We start from the raw sequence: 20,109 nt of genomic DNA on the forward strand, positions 1-20,109 counted from the left end.
GACCGTGTCTTTAGTTCGTTGTTGCTTGTTTGCTGAAAGTATTTATCAGTTAAAACATCTTAAAAGGACAAGTAGTAAGCACTTGCGTTACACGTCGACAATGCTATTTTTTTACTTTTTAAATAATTTGGTGGTAATTCGACACCGTATTTTTTGTTTAAAAATTATCCGTTGTTTGTACTTAAGAATCAATCATTTGTTTTGTCTTTTTCTTGTAGATTTTTTCAATTTTTTTCTAAGTTATGTCTAATTTTAAGCTATGTCTAACTTTTTAAGTAGAAAACATATAAGATTTGGAGACATATAAAAAAATTGAAAAACAAAAATTTGATATCATTATTTGTGCTCATTGCGTAGCTAATTTAAAGATATGATATTTAAAAGATATAGAAAATTTACAAAAATCCGACATGTAATTTAAAAGATATGATATTTTTAAATATATAAAAAGTGCATTTACTTTTATGTCCCTGTAAACATTTTGTATACCATTTCTTTAAAATCTAACGGCTGATAAGAAAGAAGAAGTCTAATGATCTAATGGACAAGAGCAATAGTTCGGACGAAATTTTATTTGTGAAATCTAACTGTGGAACTTTAAAGTTTGGAGATCCAACGGTTCTATTTACTTAAGTTTTGCAATTCCTCGTTGTTATTAAAAGGGGAAGATTTCTTTAAAATCTAACGGCTGATAAGCAAAAAAAAGTCTAATGATCTAATGGATGATAGCAATAGTTCGGACGGAATTTTATTTGTGAAATCGGTGGAATTTAAAAGTATGGAGATCCAACGGTTATATTTACTTAAGTTTTGCAATCCCTTGTTGTTATTAAAAGGGAGAGATGCTAGAATATCACCATTATAACTGATACTGCACATCGCGAGATTGATGTCGCAATTGTCAGTTGTTAATAAAAACAATGGCGATTTTGACTAATGGTGATTTTTACTGTATTTGACCATAAGAGGAAATCGTGTTCGATCAAAAATAGTGGTAAAAACTTTTAATGGATCGAAAATTGATCTTTTAGTAGGTAAGATAAGGAAGGATGTTTCAGCAATCCCAATGATGTCAATAAAAATCTTGTCGATACTTAATGGATACTTTATACTTTATTTTCACAACTCCCCTTTTGTTTCCGTGCGTCAGCTGGAAGTCTTGCTCAGGCAACTTTGAGATTCTAGGTTATCATTTCATTTCTGAATAGCTCTACAAATCTCAAGCTTTACCCTTATGCAGTTCCCGGTCCCAACCTCTTTTCCGTACCATCAAGCTAGTGAGTCAATCTCTGTTAAGTTGATGCAGTTGTGTTGCTGTCATGTTAAAGGTAATTAAAACGAAGAAAAGGAAAACAGACACCGCACTATAAATGTAGAGAATGTATTATTACTCCTTATACACTTCAATAGTTGAACAACTCAACCAAGGCAGGTATATCTTGAATCTAATTGATCCGTATAAGTGTTCATCTATTCTTTTCAAGAATAATAAACTTTCAACCACACACATAAACAGTATCTTATGATGTAAATGTATGTAAAAAGTGTATGTATAAGTATAACTAAGCTAACATTACTTGAAAATTACTTTAATGGGCAAAGATAAACTAAACAGCAAAAACTATCCCCAAATACTTAATAAAACTAGGTATAGAAGCTCAGAGAACTATCGTCATTCTCTTCACCAGTCTTCCAAGCAATCACATTTTCTGAAACTGATATCTTACGCCTTGGAAAAGTCATCCTAAGCACCCCGCGTTCACAAACAGCTGACATTGAGTCAATTTTTGCATCAATAGGTAAACGTAGTCTCTTCTTTAAAACATTACTCCGCTGAGTAACTCTTGATCTGAAATACCTCGAAGAAGAAGTACCTGACTCAGATGTTAGTTTAGGCTTGCCGCTAATAACTAGCTCATTCGCCGTATGAGGTTGGATGTTGAGTTCCTCAGACATAACCCCAGGCATGTCAATCACGACTACATACTTGTCGGTGAACATTTTAATATCAGTACATGGAATAGTCTCAGATGTGACAACGGTTGATAAGATCGTACTACCATCGTCCAACGGAGGAGGCTGTACCCCTGTTGGATTCTGAGACATTGTTAACTTGGGAGGAGTTTGCTGACCTTCCATGCAGTTTTGCACCAGCATATCAATCATCAAAACATGCTTGTCACAGAATTCCTTGATATCTGCACAAGGTATTGGTGCCGTGCTAATCATGGAAGTCGTGATGGTAGTTGTTGTGGTGGTGGTAGTAGTAGTTGGTGTCAGTGACTCTTTTGTTTCTGGCGAAGGTAATTGTGGTTCCTGCATTAAAATTGCATCCACCAAACAGAAGTCAATACGAAGCTTTGCTTAATTATCGGCCTGAATCAAAAGCAACAACAATCCTAGTTCATCCTTCACTATACTAACATAATGATTGTCAGGTTACACAGATTCGGTACATACTAGAGTTGCAGTTGAATGAAGATGCAGATAAACCCTGACCCGCATGATTAAGAGCAAAGCTCATTCAAGTGAATAATTAGGGAACCGATATATAGGATACAGCTTTGGTAAAGTTAATAATTCAAGTGTAATCCCACAAATCATTTTAATCAAAAGAAATAAAAGGAAGTGAGCTTCTGAATAACCTGTGTTACAATATTTGCAGTAAGACTTCCACGAAATCCACCCTCAATTCGCTTGACGCATGAATACTGTCCTGAGATTTCTGATGTATCACGATTCTCATAGATTCCCGAATCGCTGACCCAGAGCACAGCTCCTGGGAATATATTCATGTCAGCCAGAGTAGCAGAATCCTCTTCGATTTTTCTGGCATCTACACGTAGCATCTGGTTCTCCTTGACGACCTGCAATAGAACATATTTTGAGGTCTCTACAGTGGAGAGAGGAAACTATAGTATGGTGGTTCACTGCTGTGTATGGCCCTAATTGTGCTGAAAGTAACTCCTTAGCTAGAAAACAGCATTAAACATAATTCTATGTCCTTACTGATTTTAAAAAGGAACATCACAAAATATGAGAACAGTGAGAAACCTAGGAGTATTTAGCCAATTTTGGTCATGCTGGTGACATGGAAACTTAAACTATTGGGACAAAATACTTGAGTTGAAAAACTGCCTCCTGAGAAGGCAGAAAGCAGTTAAAAACTTGAGGGAATTCATAACTATTGCTTATGACAACTAGAAAAACACCTAGAGCATGATGGAGCATTAGTTATATCTATGTGATTCTAGTTTTTACGCATTTGTATGTGTTTCAGACAGCAAACACGTGTTCCTTCTAGCTTACCAGAATATATTCCTACAAATAGACATAAAAACTTACCCCAAGTGATTTGCAGATCATCTTTTTCAACTGATAGATTGACATAGAACCAGACACTTTCAAGTTTAGTGAGATGTTGTCGGAAGTCTTCTGGGAGAGCTCAGAAAGGCTCCTATCTGGCTCAGAAACTGCACAAGAAGCATCAAGAACAGATCTTGGATCCTTCTTTCCGTGCACCAGAACTACAGAAATGTATTTATGGCGATAACTTAATTTCTGCGCTAGCTCCCTGCCTTCTCGTTCTCCTATGCACTTCTCGCATGTCTAGTCAAATTATACTAAAGTTAGAATACTATTAGCATAGTGTAATGATACCTACGACCTTTAGGAGAGACAAGACCAAGAAACCTACATTTAAAAATGGAAATGTCACTAAGCACGATTAACCTATATTAGAATGGTTGATAAATCCATGATTTTAGAACACTAATATGAAGACTCTTTACTGATTTAGGATGTAAGACTAACAGATCTACAGTTTTTTATCTTTCACTTCCAAAAGAGCATAACACCTCATCTTACCATTGGGTAAGTCTTAAGACTTGGCTGCCTTGACGCAACCTCATCATTTGAAGGATTCAGGTCTTCTTCTGAAATTGGCCCCTCTTCGAAAAATCCAATTAATTTCTTTGCGTTGCTAATAGAGAACTCAATTTCAGCAGATACACAGTTCGAGTTGGCCCCTTGCCAATCTTCGGCAAAGAACTTCCAGTCGTTCTCTGAAACTATAGTCAACCCATCTGTCTGGAATTGAAAAAGTAAAGGTAAATTAGAAACATACGACAGGCCTTAAGTGGAGTTGACTTTAGTAACGGGAAACTATAGAGGTACCATGGAAGAGGTAAGTGTAGCAATAAACATCTCCCAGTTATAGTCGCAAATAAGACCAAATCAGAATTAAAATAAAGTAATATTTTACACACTCACAGTAGATGGCTTCTGAAAAATAAGACCATGCTTGCAGAAAAGATCAGGAGGCCTTTCTAACAGCAGTGAATGCTGGTATGCAAAAAAAAGAGGGAAATAAAGAGGTTTATTAACATCAAACAAAAAAAAAAGTTATGACAGCCAAATAAGCTAACTAGGCTTATCCTTGATAAACTAACAGTTTTAGAATAGACTAACAGTTACAAAGTTGTGAGATTTACTAACACCAAACGGCTGTTGTTGCAAAATCTCAAACTGCGTCACTTGATAAATAAATAGGCTTATCCTTTTTTATTTGTACGTGTAAAGTAGATGTAAATCAAAAAACATTAATTGAAATGTGATAGATTCATAGTGCCAAAAAAAAATTAAAAAAAATAAGATGTGCATGTAAAGTTACCACTTACTTTCCTACATATCAGAGAATCAATAACGCCCTCTAAAGGATCAGGTGAAGGCACCATCTTCCCACTTGTTATATAACTCTTCCACTTTGTCAGCCATGATGAAGGCAATAAGTAATACTTGCTGCCAGGATTAAGCGCATCATTGCTTTCCAGAAGTATTTTCTTATGATGTTGCCGTTCTTTGAGCTTAGCTGCTGCTCTGTTAAATTAACATAGATATTAATCCACTAAGTTGCAATGAAAACTTAATGCTACTGCAATATTAGTATCAGAATATCTACCTCAGAGTATCTTCATAGCCCACTTTGTTAAGTTCCATGCTGCAGGTAACACATGTTCCTGACTTCGACGGAAATGTTGTCAAAGCATTTTCAGGTCTCACCCTGTTAAAATTTTCATAAAGAAAGAGCCAGAGATTTTCCGGAACCAACACACGCTCCGCCCCGGCAGCTTGTTCTGGCATAAGCTCTCCATGGGGACACCTTATTGAAGTTGTTGGGCCGAAGTCAGCTTCACCGGGAAAATCCAGATTCGTTCTCTGAGACCACTGTAACAACCTGTGCAACAAAACGAATTAACATTACCTGAGAACCTTCAATCACAATACCTACAAGAATGTCGACATTACTTTTACAAGATTTGATCTCGACACAGTGAATACATGAAAAACAGTGGTTTTTGAATGTCTGACCCCTAGCATGTCTCTTGAGAAGCAGTGTAGCAGTTTAACCCTAGGAGACATTAGATTCCTAGATAACAGTTTGTCACCCCGGCGGATTCTTGGGTTACTTTTCTCCAGCTGATATTATACTAAATTATAGCAGAATCTCTTCTAAGGGAATAAACAAAGTGGTAAATGGGTTGGTTATGAAGTACAACGAAAACTATAGTATCAGGTGGTAGTGATGGACCATATCCTAGAAGTATATAAAGAGACTGACTGAGAGGATAGTAAATTACGTACCATGCTCTAGATACATAGTACAATGTCCCATCCAGAGACTTCCCATCAAGCGAGTCATCTGCAATTTGCTTAAAATTCATTTTTCCTTCTTTTTGCCCAGATATAATATTTTTTCCTAATTATCACGTAGGAATGAAATTCCTAAGTAAAGATTCGTCTTCACCTGCAAGAAAAACCAAGAAAACAATCAATTGAGCCCTAACAAATCAAATCATATTCACTCGCTCATGTCTAAATGAAAGAACAAATTCAAGAGAATACAAGAAAACAACTAACATGTCTAATTTAAACAGCTTAAAGAGCTAAATATATGTCACTGCATTGACGTGAAGAGAACCAAAAAGAAAAAAGACTGTTTAATCTAGGGTTTTTTCCTTTCAATTACCAGTTTGAAGAATCGAGATATTAAGGTTTCTTGATGATAATTTGGGAAAGGAAAAGAACAAACAAATTTTAGTAAATTTTGAGTCAATAACAGATTTCACTTATTAAATCAAAAATAGTTATATTTATTATTATCAATGAGTAGAGAATCAATAGAACTTACAGAAATTTTAGTAAACTTTCTTTCTCCGTTTCTTGCTTGCTTGGTTTTGCCCTAATAACTAAATAGAACAATAGTTCTTTCCTCTGGGCATACTTAGTTAGGGCTGTGAGAAAAATCGATGTTGAAGCAGAACTTAGAGAGTGATTTTATTTTTTATTTTGCCCTTATTTTTTGTTTTCATTTGCTATGGGTCCCCCACACAGGGAATGAGCGCCAAAAAGATGGAATTTCTCCCGCCTAAATAAATTCCCAAATATAATAATTCCTTCCATCTTCTTTTTAACTTTGTTGTATACTGGGTTTGTGGTAAAATTGATAAATGCATGTAGCTTCTTCTCTTACCGTCTCATTTTACCCTTAACAAAAAGTGAAAATTTTCATAGTTGGGCATATTATTTTGTTATTCTTTTTTGTTACCAACATAATATAATGATCAAAGATGGTAGTTTTTCATATATTTTTATTATACCCTCCAACCAAGTTACAGTTTTGTCTCAAAGAGAGTTTGGATTAAGGAATTTAGAGACAGAGAGAGTCTGTATTACATCAATAGTAGAGCCATCTAGTCTCTGCATATCAAATTTATCTACTAAGAGTATGTACTGAATACATTGTGGGAGAATATCATCCCAATCCATAAGACTATCTCCAACGAGGGAAGAAGGAATTCCCTTAAAATCTGATGTGGCAGCGAATAAACTTGCCCATGTCTTATGGAGGAACAATTAATCCGTTAATTGATCGATTGAGAGTTACACAATCGTGTAATAGATACATGATTGCAATACAGTTTGTCGAGGACCCTTTTTCCTAATTCGAGACATAGCTATAAGTAGACTAGAAATCAAGATTTACAGTTTTGACAACTAAACTTGACAAACAAGCTTGAGATAGTTCGACCAAGCAGTGCTCTAACAGAAAAAATAAACCAAAGTTTGTCTCAATCTTTTTTGAGTTCACCCTCTTATCAGTTTTACTCAAAACTTAACCATACTAAACATAACCTTAACTCTGAAAAAAAACTTATTTTGGAAATATTGAATCTAATATTCAGTCTCTTCATCAACAACTTGGCCAATGTTATGACATGAATATCCCAACCTCTGATCCTAGAATTTATACTTTAACTTATTCTCTTAAATAATGGTTAGCTATTCAGAAAGATTTTTATATGCAAAAATCTAGAGCTCAGTCATCTGACATGGATCGAAACACTTCTTATTTTCATTCTCATGCTAACTATAACAAGAAGAATAATCATATATCTGCAATTAAAGATTCCTTTGGTATTTGGTACGATAAAAAAGATGATATTGAAAACACTGTCCTTCAACATTTTTCTGCCATCTCTACTAACTTCAAATCAAGTTACTAATCATTCCATTTTAAGTCAGTTTCAGAGATGTATTTTAGATACAAATTACAATTTTCTACTTCAGATTCCATCTGAATAAGAAATTAAAGAGATTGTTTTTCATATCAAGCCATGGGCATCGCCAGGAAAGGGTGGATTTCAAGCAGCCTTCTATCAACAATGCTGGTCTACTATGGTCTTCGAGGTAATATCTATGGTTCAACACCTTTTCACTCATAAATTCATGCTTAAATCCTTGAACCATACATATCAAGTACTTATACCTAAAACTTTACATCCTCAATCCCCCGCTGATTACATACCAATTAGTTTGTGCAATTTCATCTACAAGATCATTTCAAAAATAATCGCCAACATATTGAAACATCTTTTACCTAATATCATATCACCTTCACAGTGTGCTTATCTTCCTGGTAGGCAAATTCATAATACTGTAATTATAGTTCATGAGCTTCTTCATACCATGAATAAGAAAAGGAAAAGAAAAATTTCTTACATAGGTCTTAAAATAGACATGTCGAAGACTTTCGACAGGATAGAATGTCCCTTTCTATTTAATATTCTTTCACAACTTGTTTTTCATCAGGATTGGATACAACTTGTGAAACATGTATTACAACAACCAGTATTTCACTTCTCATAAATTGATGTCCTTCATCTGCTTTGCCTCCCACTCGTGGAATTCGACAAGGTGATCCGTTAACACCTTATGTTTTTTTTATCGTAATGGAAGCTCTTTATAGGATTATCCAAACTCAAATTATACAAGGTAATTTGAAAGGTATTAAAGTAGCAAAAACTGGTCCTGAGGTGAGTCATTTATTCTTCTCAAATGATGTTTTACTTTTTTTTGAAGCTTCTCCAGTACATCTTACCAATCTTCAGAATATACTGCATCAATTTAGTTTTGCTTCTAGTCAGGTAGTTAATCTTCATAAATCCACTATCTTTTTCAGCAAGAATGTCTCACCTTCTATCAGATGAAAACAATGGGACTTGGTGAAAAATACCTCGGTATTCCTTACTCATGCACAGGGAAAGAACTGAAAATTGTCGTCCTATTCTGGATCATATGCATGATAAGCTACAAGGTTAAAATAGTAAGATTAATCAATCAAGTTGGTAAGACTACTTAACTGAACTCGGTTTTAAGGTTGGAATAGTAGTATCCCTATTAGAGCCAATCTTCAGCATGTTACTGGTATGCCCGATGTTACTTGCACGTTGTATAATGCTAATCATCTTGAAGATGTCAATCATCTATTCTTCATCTGCCCTTTTGCAATAACAATATGGAGTTCTTGCCTGCCACAACATTATAATCATCTTTTGCAGTATCTCAATCTGTATGACTGGTTTGCCACTTGGATTTCTCCAGATTCTGCTATTAATTTTTCATCAGACACCTCGTCCATTCATGCTATTACAACAACTATATGACATATATGGAAGTTTAGATGCAAAGTTATCTTTCAACAGGAAACAGTTCATCTTAATGTTATTCGTACTCCTATTTTTAAATATTTGTCTGATCTGGCTACGACTCCATATTCTTGTCATAAATATATGCATTCTAATAATAATTCATGTCATGTGCATCATTTGACGCCCCCTCCACCAGAAGTCTCAAAAGTTAATGTTGATAATTCTTTTTTGAAACCTTTTTGTTTGGATGGAATTGCAATTATAATAAGAGATACTACAGGCTCATATGTTGCAGGAAAAGGATTTCTTCGAAGAGTAGCTGAAACTTGGGCACTTCTTGAAGCTATGCAATGGGCACTACATATCAGAAATAGGATAAGGTTATCTTTGAGTCAGATTGTTAAAGTTTAATGACGTGTATAAGACAAGGATTGCTTCTACCTCCTTGTTAGTCATCCTCTTTGTTAAATAAGTGTGTTGAAATGTATAAACAACAGTGTGACTGGTCCTGTATATATGTACCAAGGGTGTGTAATAAAACGGCAGATTCTAAAGCCAAATTTGTCTGTAAACTTTGTAATGAATGAGAACGGTGACATCAGCCGCCTGATATCCTCACTGTAAAACTGGCTACTGAAGGTGTTAGTGCCTTTGTCCCTGGCAAAGCTAAATACCTGGACAAATGTGTTTCGCATGGCTATGGTTTTGGGGTTTTAGCTTTCTCTACTTTGGGAGAGCTCGGTGAGGATACTTTGTGTTTTTTTTAAGCGTTTGAAAAATTGTTTAGTTAGTAATGATGCCAGTAGTGGCATAAGTAGTTTCATTTTTCGTGGATTAGGTGTAGCTATTCAAAGAGGTGTTGGAGCTCAGCTTGTTGCTAGGCTACCAACCAAAAGTTTTGTATGATTTTTTTTCCACGTCAGATATTATTATCAGTTTGTAGTTTGCACAATTATTAAGGCAAGGAGAAAAAGGGAGTATGTTTAAGTATTTTTTTACAATTATACCCTTATGGATAATAACTAGTACTCCCTCCTTTCAAAAAGACTATCTGCTTTGACTTTGTCAAAATATCCAGATGCCCGTAGTATGTTACTTGACTACCCATCATTACTTAAATGCTAGCAATAAAAACTACTTAATATTGTTAAGAGGATTACAAATACGAAATATAAAAGAAAAATTTAAAGATATCGTAAATTTATGGAGCATAAACTTTATAAGGAATTTAATTTTGGATATAAATATATATTCTCCTAAAAGGAATAGAAGATATATTTGTTTCCTTAATCATACAAATTTCTTTAATATTTTAGATCGTGTCCCATTAAAAATGAATTTATGATTATAAAAAATTTAAGGGTATATTAGAGAGTTTATTAGGAATATAAGACTATAAACCAAAGCTGGACAGAATTTTGAAACAGACGAAAATAGAATAGAGGACAGTCTTTTTGAAACGGTGAGAGTAAAACTTAGAAATGATATCCCTTGAACTATACCGCAGTTTTTCGTAAACTTTATACTATTGAAAAGCATTTTTAAACATCTACGTAACGAACATAATAACTATCAAATTATACATATCTCTTACAGTAACAATAATCAATTGAAATGATAGTTTTAGAAACATCCCCTTGATTAGTGAGATAGCTCATTTATTTATGGGACAAAATCTAAAACCAATTATTTCAATTAATTTGGGACGGAGTATATAATATATTTTCCTCTTGTCAAAAAAAAAAAAACAAGAAGATATTAAAAGCACTTTGATAATCATATAGAGTAGACCTAACAAATGTATATCTTCAAAAGAACGAACTTTACTCTATCAGTAAACGAACCTTCTTACAATCATATAATACGTTGTTACACAAATAATGCGAATATCCATCTCTGCTCTTCATTCTGCATTTGCTTCAAACAACTTTAGAAAACACCTCCCGCACAAAAAAGGAAAAAAAGAAAAGAAAAGAAAAGAGATAGGTCATGTGTCAAATCCTCTGTTAAACCAGCTAGCAAGCTCGATATTCCAGAAATAGACCTAGTTTCTGTACAAGTATATCCCGTGTTGAGTAGAGTGGCTTGCTAGTAACAATCCAGTCCTTCTCTAAAATTCCTGTTTTCGCGCTCCCAATCATCTCACTATGGAACTCAGATACGATAATGTAGAGAGATGTTCTCAGGACATCAGCCATTGCATAAGCTTTGGCATGCAAAGGTCCACCTCTCTTCTTCCCCGTGGTGGCAGTAGGTCCTTCCCTTCTTCCAGAATTATGCAACGGGGCCCACTTGATATTAGCCGCTCCCATCAAATGAGGAGCTTGCAAGTTGGTCTTCTTCCCCATGCATGCCTCAACAGCTAGCAAACATGACAACAGAGTTGAAACTACTGAAGCGTTGCAACCAGCGAGTTGAGCAACACCAAACCTATCGTCCGTGTGTGATCGTGCAGTCAGTGATGCTGCTGTTCGTACACACCATACATAGAGCTGTATAGTAGTTCCAAATAACCATTAGTTTGCGAAGTTTATTTATTTGTTCAAAGAAAAACAAAGAAAAAAACGGAAGAGGAAAATCTGCAGTTACAAGAATTATGAATGCAAATCAGGAGCACATGGCTAAATGTCTGGAAGCAGACTCAGGCACAGAAACCAAATTGAATGCTACCTAGACATGTTATATTGGATTGCAGATCAATATTGTAATAGTCAGTCCAGCAGCAACCATAATTTCCCTAAATTAATCTGACAAGAGTCAGTTTTGCCCTTTCAACACTAGAATGTTCAAACTGACCTATAAATAGACACCCAAGGAGCACTATCCTACCAAACGTGTATTCCTTCACTCCTTCAAGTACTTGTAGTGGCATGCTGTCCCTTCAATCTTACCATATCCTGACTATACCTGGCTAGAGGAAGAATTTCACAACACAGCTCATGATTACTACACGATTACAGTCAACAGAACTGCATAATTGATAGTAGAAAACTTCAGAACCCCACAAGATTTGGAACAAGCTATTAAAGATGAGGCCCATCAAAAAGAACCTTCTATGAGGCTATCAGCACAACACTTGCTTGCTTAATCTTAATATAAAGATTACGTGTTTATTGTCTAGCAAGTAGGAGCGGTTGATATAAAGATTATGTGTTTCATGTCTAGCAAGTAGGAGCAGCTGATTTTCTTTTATCTACGTATTTCAGTGGGGAGGCACATCATCTATTGACTGGAGACATCCCCATAATACATAAACAGCTCATTCGATATAATAAGACAACCGATCAAAATAATACAATGTCTAAAAGAACACAAAAGGATGCAAGATGTAAAACAACATAATACGCCTCCCACTTGTTAAAAGTCTCACACAGAACGAACACATGTAAAAACCACATGTTACTCATACAGATGCTAAAAAACATGTTGTACACTGTATGGTTTTAATTTTCCTTTGATATGTAACCCTTATGACTACATGTATTATTTCAATTAGAAATCAAGATAATGACTACATGTTGTAAACTTTTTCTGCTGCTTGAGAATAGCTAGCACATTAACGCAAACAGAAAGCGCCTATGATGTATGGTATGAAATCAAGATAATGACTAAATTTTAACTGGAAATCATCATTATTTACCTGGGAGTCGTTGAATGCTTGATGAAGCTTTGCGTCACTACGGGTATCAGTTGGAGAGCGTAACTGGTGAGATATTTGGTCGCTCTTGTCTACAGAAGAACCTTCCAGACCATCAGCCAGCTTTGAAGTGAGATCTTCTACAGGCCTCAAGCACACAGCTATAACTCTTTTGTAAGTTTCACCACTTTCTTCAAAGAAAGCAGCACGGCGCCAGAGATCGACATTGCTATTACATACCATACACAGATCAAGATATGCAAGATATTGTAGAAGAGAACGTGGAGTGCTCTCCTCCAGAGCTGCAAGGAGAGGTTCACTAGGATTTGTTTCAGCTGCAGCTGATCCTTTAGATGGTGCAAATGTGCATCTTTTTGTATGAAAGACCTACAATAACACAAAAACAAAGTAAGTATGCCATCATGAGTAGAGTGCTGTGTTTCATAAATACAAAATGCCAAAACAGTCCCCAGAGTGAAAGCAATATGTGGAATGGAAAAACAAGATCAATCCATTATTCCAACTAAAAGAGGTGAGTAATGCTACAAGGGATACACGTGGTTGCAGACATGTTTCTAGGTTTCGATCTTACTTTGAGCAGTCAGCTACCATATCAAGGTATTCAAGTTTCATTTGGACTTAAGGTATGCTCAAAAATGGCTCTACTTAAGCCTGAAGGTAGAACAGATGAATAATTATGTTCAAGTTTAAACACTTCCATAAAACAGGTTATAGCCAGTATATATGGCTGGCCCACCCACCCCTCAGACTTTCTTTGGGGCATCATTTTCTTAATACCAGGATGGTTTTCGTTGCAGACTCATCATTAGAATAACACTTGATCTTAGGATTAGGAACTTCTGGTCACAAGCCCAGGCCATATGTACTTATTCTGGTAAAGGTTTATATTTTAAGAGGCACAGGAGTATAAAATCAGGCTGTCTTAAGCAAGATTGTCAATTAAGTCATTACAAACACACGAAGAAATTATCTGTGCCTACCAATACATCCTAATTTAATAGTGAGAACTGCACATATTAAGCTCTTGAAACACACAGAAAATTGTGGTGCCCTGTGTTAACATCGTTCCATTGAATAAAGATTCAGATAGAGCAAACAGCACAAACATTAACATCTGACAATAAGAACTACAGTATGGTAATGCTAGAAAGACATGGGCAGTGATGGCATGCAGCAGTTCAAGACTGCCTAATCTTTAAGAAGAGTTAATTTTAGGACGTGTGTCCAACAACCAAAACCAATATAAACCACTAACAGCACACACCACATTTCACATATTTGCAATCAACATAATTTTACGGAGATGCGTCGGCATTACTAGAATTTTTCCATTTCACTCTTTAATATGTAAGCATCTTTGTTCTTACATACAGGCAAAAATAATGCAGACGGAATATAAACTGCTGCAGAGACAATTTCTTTTGTTGTTTCAGTAAGGTAATGGCTACCAAAAGCATCAAATTTAGGTCAAACTACAAGTTCGAAAAGCCAACCTGATGTAAATGATGACTTAATTCCCAGCAGAGTGAAACTGCAGAACATCCAATGTAGAAAATAATTTGCTCAGCTATGAATCTCCCAATGTTATTCTGGTTGTTGAAGTAATGGGGTAGGAGTACCACCGGTAACGCTGAACATAAGAAAGAAACACTGGACAGCTTAATTGCTTCTTTAATAGCTGAAGGAACCCCCATCTTAAAGCTGAATAAGGAAGTCCGCTGCAGATAAAACCAAGATAAGTGAAGACATAAATGATCAGTAGGCAACAAAAAAGATGACCTACTTGCAACAATATTTCTACTAATGGAAAGGGTAAAGGTTCAACATCAACACTGTTGAAAATATAGTAATAGTCTATGATGAAAAGGGAAATCAGTGATAACTGGGTGACATGAAATAGAGAGACTACTTACAGTCAAAACAATCTATAGTGAACTTTAATCAGAACTATTGAATGAATCCACACACATTCTGTCAGAGGGTTCTCATACATAAAGTATAAGCAAAATAGAAGTACAGGCCGGCTATGTTTTACTTCGAAGGTTGTAACCAACTCTTACAACATTTGACTTATCATTGTCCTACCAATGGATAAATTTTGATATTGTGCTTGTGCAGTGTTGGAACATTTGCATCTAGTGCCGTGAACAGAATGGGTTTGTTTCTTTTGGAGGTGAAAAAAATCAACATAAACTTATCATGAAGGCTGATGAAACCCCTCCTACATTTATACAGTGAAAACTTTTCTCTCTACAGTTTCTACATCAGGTTCACTTAACATCAACGCTGATATTTATTGAACCTAGGGTTTCACAACATAGTTACCCCAGACTATGAGCTTCAAATTTATTTTCATTCTAAAAACAGATAACCTAATTTTACAAATGAACCCATTGTAGATTACCCTAATCATAAGTGCACATACAAATGCTACAAGATGATTACAATACTGGTTTCAAAATTTGAAATACTAAAAACAAGAAGTTTACCTGAATAATCGGAAACACCAAGACCCATCGTTTATTGTAAACGTAATGCAACCCATAAATCAAACCAAACAGAAAACCCCTAAACCCTAACCCAACCAAGCGCTGCTCATCAAACGAGTAAGAGTTTCTACAAAGAGAAACAATCGATAGAGAACCCCATAATCCAGAGAAAAGCACAAAGATCATAAACCCCAAAGTAGTATTAACTCGATTACGAACATTTGGGGTAAAGAGATCAGATGAACCGCCGCCAACAACTGAGTTAAGAAGGAATCGACCGAGTGAGAGAGCGAGTTCAGGAAAAGATGCAGGTTGTTTAGGTTGAGGAGAAGACAAGTAATAGAGAGAAGATGAGAAGCAGAGAAGAGAGATTTGAAATATGACGAAAGCGATGATACTGTAGAGAGATAAAGAGAAAGGGTTTGGAGAAAAGAATGAGAGTACGCATATTTTGCATAAGAAGAAGATGATTGTAGAAGATATCGATTGCCATATCAGAAACCCTAAAAATCGATTCTTGATGATTTCTGAAGGAGGGAAAGACATGTTTTTTCTTCTTCGGGTATCTTTGGTGAACTCTAGCAATGGTGAGAGAGGGAGAAAAGTGCAATGAGAAAAGAGAAGGGTTTAATTAGGAAGTGGGGTTTTCTAGAGAGGCGGGAATGGCAAACTAGAAAATGTCATCCGCACTTCAGTCGTGTGTATGCATATATGCACCATATTTACCGGATGTCCGATTGGTTACTAGATCAAAAATACTTTAACGGCGAACAAATGAAATTACCTTCCCAAAATTCTTCTCAAAGATTCTATTATTGGGCAAATTGAAAAAAAATCCACAATTAAGATCCGGTTTGCAAAAGAGTCATACTGCTACAAACTATTAACAAACTAGTCACAGACTCACAATTCCGTTTGTAGCAGAGTTAAGTTGGTGGGCTCCCCAAAGTCTGAGTTAAATGGATTGGTAAAGTTACCAACATATCCTTAACCTAACTCTAATAGATATGTTATTGTAGATCGTGTTTATGTTATATCTCGAGGATTATTTCGACGCATAGGATTAATCACAACTAAACAGGTTCTATAACCGCATCTCTTCGAAGAGACATTCATTCTCTTATCTTCTTCTTTCTCTTCTCGTTTCTTCTTCTTTCCTTTCTTCTGCTGGTGACAATTGAGAGAGAGATTTGACTATTTTGCTGAAAGAATCGGTCGTTAAGGAGGAACAGATTAAGTAAAGACTGTTGCGGATGTTGATGAAGATTTGAGGGTGTTATTGATGTGTTATCAAACAGATTTAGGGTTTCTGAAATTGTTGAATTATGAGGAATTGATGGTGGGTACGGGTGATCTAAGAACAAAAAGGGTTATGTTAATTTAAAAATGTGAATTTGTTCCGCTGATGAAGAATCAAAACAGGTAATTTATGGTTTTCTTTCAGTTGAATCTGTTTTTCGTAGATTTGTATGCGAGTTGTTGAAGCTTAGTTGTTTTTGTTGTTAATTAGGGTTGAATGAGGTTTGGTTTGGTCTCTAGGAATTTGAGTTTCACAGGTTAGGTTTTTTTTCCATAAACCCTAATGCTTGAACTGGTGGTATGATTGCAGTGACAATTGCTTGCGCATGGCGGAGTTCAGTTGGTGGTTGAACTAGTGGAGTTCAGTTGGTGGTTGAACTGGTGGATTACTGATAAATGGAAGGGATATAGAGCCAAAATTGATGTTCAGGGAGATGAATCAAGATGAACAAATGGGTTCTACTGCCGATTCATGGCTGTAATTGGTAGAGGTTTGAGAGTTGAGAACGAATCAGAAGTGGCTTTTGATTGTTACTACAAGGAGTTTGATCTGGTGGTTGAGACAAGATGATGTTGTTGATGCTGTTTGTGTTTACTCAGAGAGATAGCAAGAAAGAGCTGCAGTTAGATGGCTAGTTGAGGGTTTGAACTGAAGCTGCTATGGGTTGTTCTGTTACATACAGGTTAGTGTTTTGATTGAAGATGAAGATGTGCATGAATTTGTTAGGGTCTGTTACAGGGATGGACCTATGGTATGAACTGATAGTAATGAACAGCTGAAAATGAACTGCTTTTGGTGATTTGGAGATGGGTTTCTGAAGAATAAGAAAGGGGATCTGGTTCTTGGGTCGATTGGATTGTGAATCTCATCAAGGAATTATGCTGGTACTAGTGGTTCTGGTGATGCATTTGGTAGCTGGTATTTGTGGTGGTACTGGTATTGCTCATGATGGTGATGCTGTGTTGGCTGTCAAGGATTTGTGTTGATGTTTTGAAGCAGGAACTGAGATGATGTTGTTGATTTGATGTTGCTGCTATAAGTGGTTACAAAATTCAGGTGAAGCTGTTGGTGGTTTGGGATTGCAGGTCAGTTGCCTTACTGTCGCAGAAGCAATGGCCTAGAATTCAATTGGTGGCCGATGTAATGGTTGAGTCTTGTTAAAGTTACATAAGATGATGCACAAAGAGCAGCTGGAGTAAAAGTAGAGGAAATGGTGATTGCTTAGTATGGTATTAGGTTGGTCATGCAGCTGAAGTTGGCAGTGTTGCTGGTGGTTGTGTGTTGCAAGGTAGAGAAAAGATGTAGCTGCAGTCAAATGAGTCGTGTGCTGGGATAAATGACTGTGACAATGGGACTTAAAGGCATTGACTGTGTTGTAATAAGTTATTGTTGATGAAGTTTGGTGGTACAGTGGCTGAGGATGTTTTCTGTTGGTGGAATGAGTTGGAGGTGTGGTTTCTGTGGATGGGATTGAAGCTGAATGGTGTAGGTAGTTAAGAAGAAGTTGTTACTGCAATGGATGTGTGCAATTTTAGATGGCTCAAATGTCGTGGTTTGAGAATGTGCAGGAACTGAAACTGCGAAGGAAGGATATTATGGAGCTGACCTGGGTAGACTCTAATGTGCAAGTGGATGGGTTTTCTGGTGGTTATGCTATACAGTGGTTTACGAATCTGGATACGGTTTGATGGAATTCACTTGATGATGTTGGTGATTGAAGTTAGCTGAACTGGTGATGTCTGAAACCGATGGAATGATTATTGCAGCTAAAATCATAGTATGTGTTGAGTTGAAGCTGGTGCTGGTATGTAAATGGCTCAGGCCTTGGCAATTAGATCAGTCAGCTTGAGTCGGTCTGCTAGGTTCTGGTTACAAAATTGTTTCCACGTCAGCGGGATGCCACCACGTCAGCGATGGGTTAACTATGGTTAACCTTTGCTTGAGTTAAGAACGAGGGTATTTTGGGGACAACTAACCCCGTTTTTTGAAAAACTGTTATGTCGGACCAAGTAGGATCAATTTGTAACCAATTTACAAAAGTACGATCATTTTGTAACTGAATTACAAAAAGTATGACCATTTTGTAAATGACCCAAGATCTTACTATACTACTTGTAATGGCACGTCCACGGACGGAGGTCATACGACTCATAACAACACGTTGTATACTTGGGGGTTGCAGTATTCGTTTGATTTCTTAATTGGATGAAACTTATATTAAGGGCTGCTGAAATTCAAGGGGGGATTGCAAGACGGTTAATATTTCTGGTCATGGTCTGTCGTATCTTCCAATACCGATCTGTATCTGATATATCGTAGTTGTATCTGTTGACACTGATCCAAGATCTTCAATTCATTTGTATCCCCATATATCCATTATGTATTTACGGATGCAGACTGGATTTGTGCCTTACCGACTCATATATGTAGATACTAGAAGGTACGAAATATAAAAACATATAAACGTTAAGACATGCTCAAAGTTTTGTGTTTAGTTTAATTTAATTTAAACATTTGGACTCGAAGTAGACATACGTCTGAAGAAAATGATAGTGATAAAACCGAAAATAAAAGTAAGGTGGAGGTGGAAGTGGTGGAGGACAATATTATAATGTTAGAGAAAGTCGTTTCGACGATAGCATCCCTAAAAATCATATTGGTACTCAAGGACAAGATCAAGATCACGGTGCTAGACAATAAGATATTTATCTTATTTTACAGCTCAACGAGTTGAGATTTATTAGATAACCTTGATATCTAAGACGGTACGCAATCTTAATTAGTATCCACTCGATGAACCAAGATTTGATATTATATTTAAGCCAGCAAATGCATTTAGTGATCAAACGTTTTTCAAAATTAAGAATCGATGGAGTTTCGATTAATAATCTCATATCCAATGCTTGTGTGTCGTGATAGAGATAAGGATCCCTTGAAAATTCATCGTGTATCTATACACATCTCATCCTCTACGGATATGATATCAGTTAGAGCGACAAAGTTTGAAATTTCTAAGAAGTTAACTTGAAATTTAATATCTTAGTGGAGACAATAAAATATGCTCAGTCATATCTGATGTAATAAGTTATTTGAATTGCAATATTTTCCATATTAAATGGTTCCGTCACCTTTATTTAGCTCTTTTTGTACTTGAAAGTTTATTTGAACATCTAATATATACAAATGTATATACAGAGAATGACAATACCTTAATTAGACAAAATCGTTAGTATTAGTTAGTTTTGATTGGTGGCGGGCATCAACGATGTCGCCGTATCAAATCTGGATATTGAGGACTGATACAACACTGATATCCAATATGGCTAAGCATAGTTTAGGTTAAGGGATATGAGGTATCCTATTACATAACGAATGACTAAGTCACCCCTTTTTTTGAAGCAAAGTTACCCTTGAATCAGCTAAACTTAAATCTAAGGTTGTTCATGGTCGGTTTTGGTTCGGTTTCTAGCCAAACAAAACCGAAACCAATATTATTGGTTTCTACAAATGTAAACTAAACCAATCCATTAACCATTGGTTCGGTTTCCAAATGGTTCCAGTTGGTTTCGGTTTGTCCCAGTGGTTTTTGGTTAACCAATAATTATGTCAAACCAAAAAAAAAAGCACAAATTTACAGATAAAAAAATCGTAGTTGCCGATAGTATTTAGTTT

The 20,109-nt window shown here is 36.0% G+C and overlaps 2 protein-coding genes and 1 long non-coding RNA gene across 4 annotated transcripts; 1 reads left to right on the forward strand and 2 right to left on the reverse strand.

Moving 5' to 3' along the window:
* Nucleotides 1–1,104: 1,104 nt before the first annotated feature.
* On the reverse strand, nucleotides 1,105–6,417 carry LOC113304673 (ubiquitin carboxyl-terminal hydrolase 26-like). 2 transcript variants are annotated; one of them, XM_026553810.1, is made up of 9 exons: nucleotides 6,191–6,417; nucleotides 5,644–5,806; nucleotides 4,961–5,236; nucleotides 4,680–4,878; nucleotides 4,273–4,344; nucleotides 3,868–4,089; nucleotides 3,346–3,609; nucleotides 2,646–2,867; nucleotides 1,105–2,316 (listed from the first exon to the last, which is right to left on the reverse strand). In XM_026553810.1, exons 2-9 carry the CDS (start codon nucleotides 5,721–5,723, stop codon nucleotides 1,645–1,647), a joined length of 2,007 nt encoding a protein of 668 aa, XP_026409595.1. In that variant the 5' UTR covers nucleotides 5,724–5,806; nucleotides 6,191–6,417; the 3' UTR covers nucleotides 1,105–1,644. The 2 variants fall into 2 exon arrangements, with proteins under 2 accessions (XP_026409595.1, XP_026409596.1); XM_026553811.1 differs by lacking the exon at nucleotides 3,346–3,609.
* Nucleotides 6,418–10,746: 4,329 nt separating this feature from the next.
* Nucleotides 10,747–15,872, reverse strand: LOC113303225. The gene is made up of 4 exons (XM_026552248.1): nucleotides 15,138–15,872; nucleotides 14,142–14,366; nucleotides 12,631–13,014; nucleotides 10,747–11,482 (listed from the first exon to the last, which is right to left on the reverse strand). Exons 1-4 carry the CDS (start codon nucleotides 15,681–15,683, stop codon nucleotides 11,006–11,008), a joined length of 1,632 nt encoding a protein of 543 aa, XP_026408033.1. The 5' UTR covers nucleotides 15,684–15,872; the 3' UTR covers nucleotides 10,747–11,005.
* A 371-nt stretch (nucleotides 15,873–16,243) lies between these two features.
* Nucleotides 16,244–18,775, forward strand: LOC113303226. The gene is made up of 2 exons (XR_003337357.1): nucleotides 16,244–16,559; nucleotides 16,747–18,775. It is a non-coding gene; the product is annotated as an uncharacterized LOC113303226 (long non-coding RNA).
* Nucleotides 18,776–20,109: the final 1,334 nt, after the last annotated feature.

This window comes from Papaver somniferum, chromosome 8 (assembly GCF_003573695.1).
Source record: "Papaver somniferum cultivar HN1 chromosome 8, ASM357369v1, whole genome shotgun sequence".
Lineage (NCBI taxonomy): Eukaryota > Viridiplantae > Streptophyta > Magnoliopsida > Ranunculales > Papaveraceae > Papaver > Papaver somniferum.

Bases quoted from the DNA above. Each gene is read 5' to 3' on its own strand.
- LOC113304673 (XM_026553810.1), bottom strand. From the start codon at position 5,723: ATGAATTTTAAGCAAATTGCAGATGACTCGCTTGATGGGAAGTCTCTG. The intron at 4,345-4,679 runs GTAAGTGGTAAC...TTTGCATACCAG, and splicing joins ATTCTCTGATATGTAGGAAA to CATTCACTGCTGTTAGAAAG. The intron at 3,610-3,867 runs GTAAGATGAGGT...TAATTTGACTAG, and splicing joins GTCTTAAGACTTACCCAATG to ACATGCGAGAAGTGCATAGG.
- LOC113303225 (XM_026552248.1), bottom strand. From the start codon at position 15,683: ATGTCTTTCCCTCCTTCAGAAATCATCAAGAATCGATTTTTAGGGTTT. The intron at 14,367-15,137 runs GTAAACTTCTTG...TTTTATCTGCAG, and splicing joins TGGTGTTTCCGATTATTCAG to CGGACTTCCTTATTCAGCTT. The intron at 11,483-12,630 runs GTAAATAATGAT...ACTACTATACAG, and splicing joins AAGCATTCAACGACTCCCAG to CTCTATGTATGGTGTGTACG.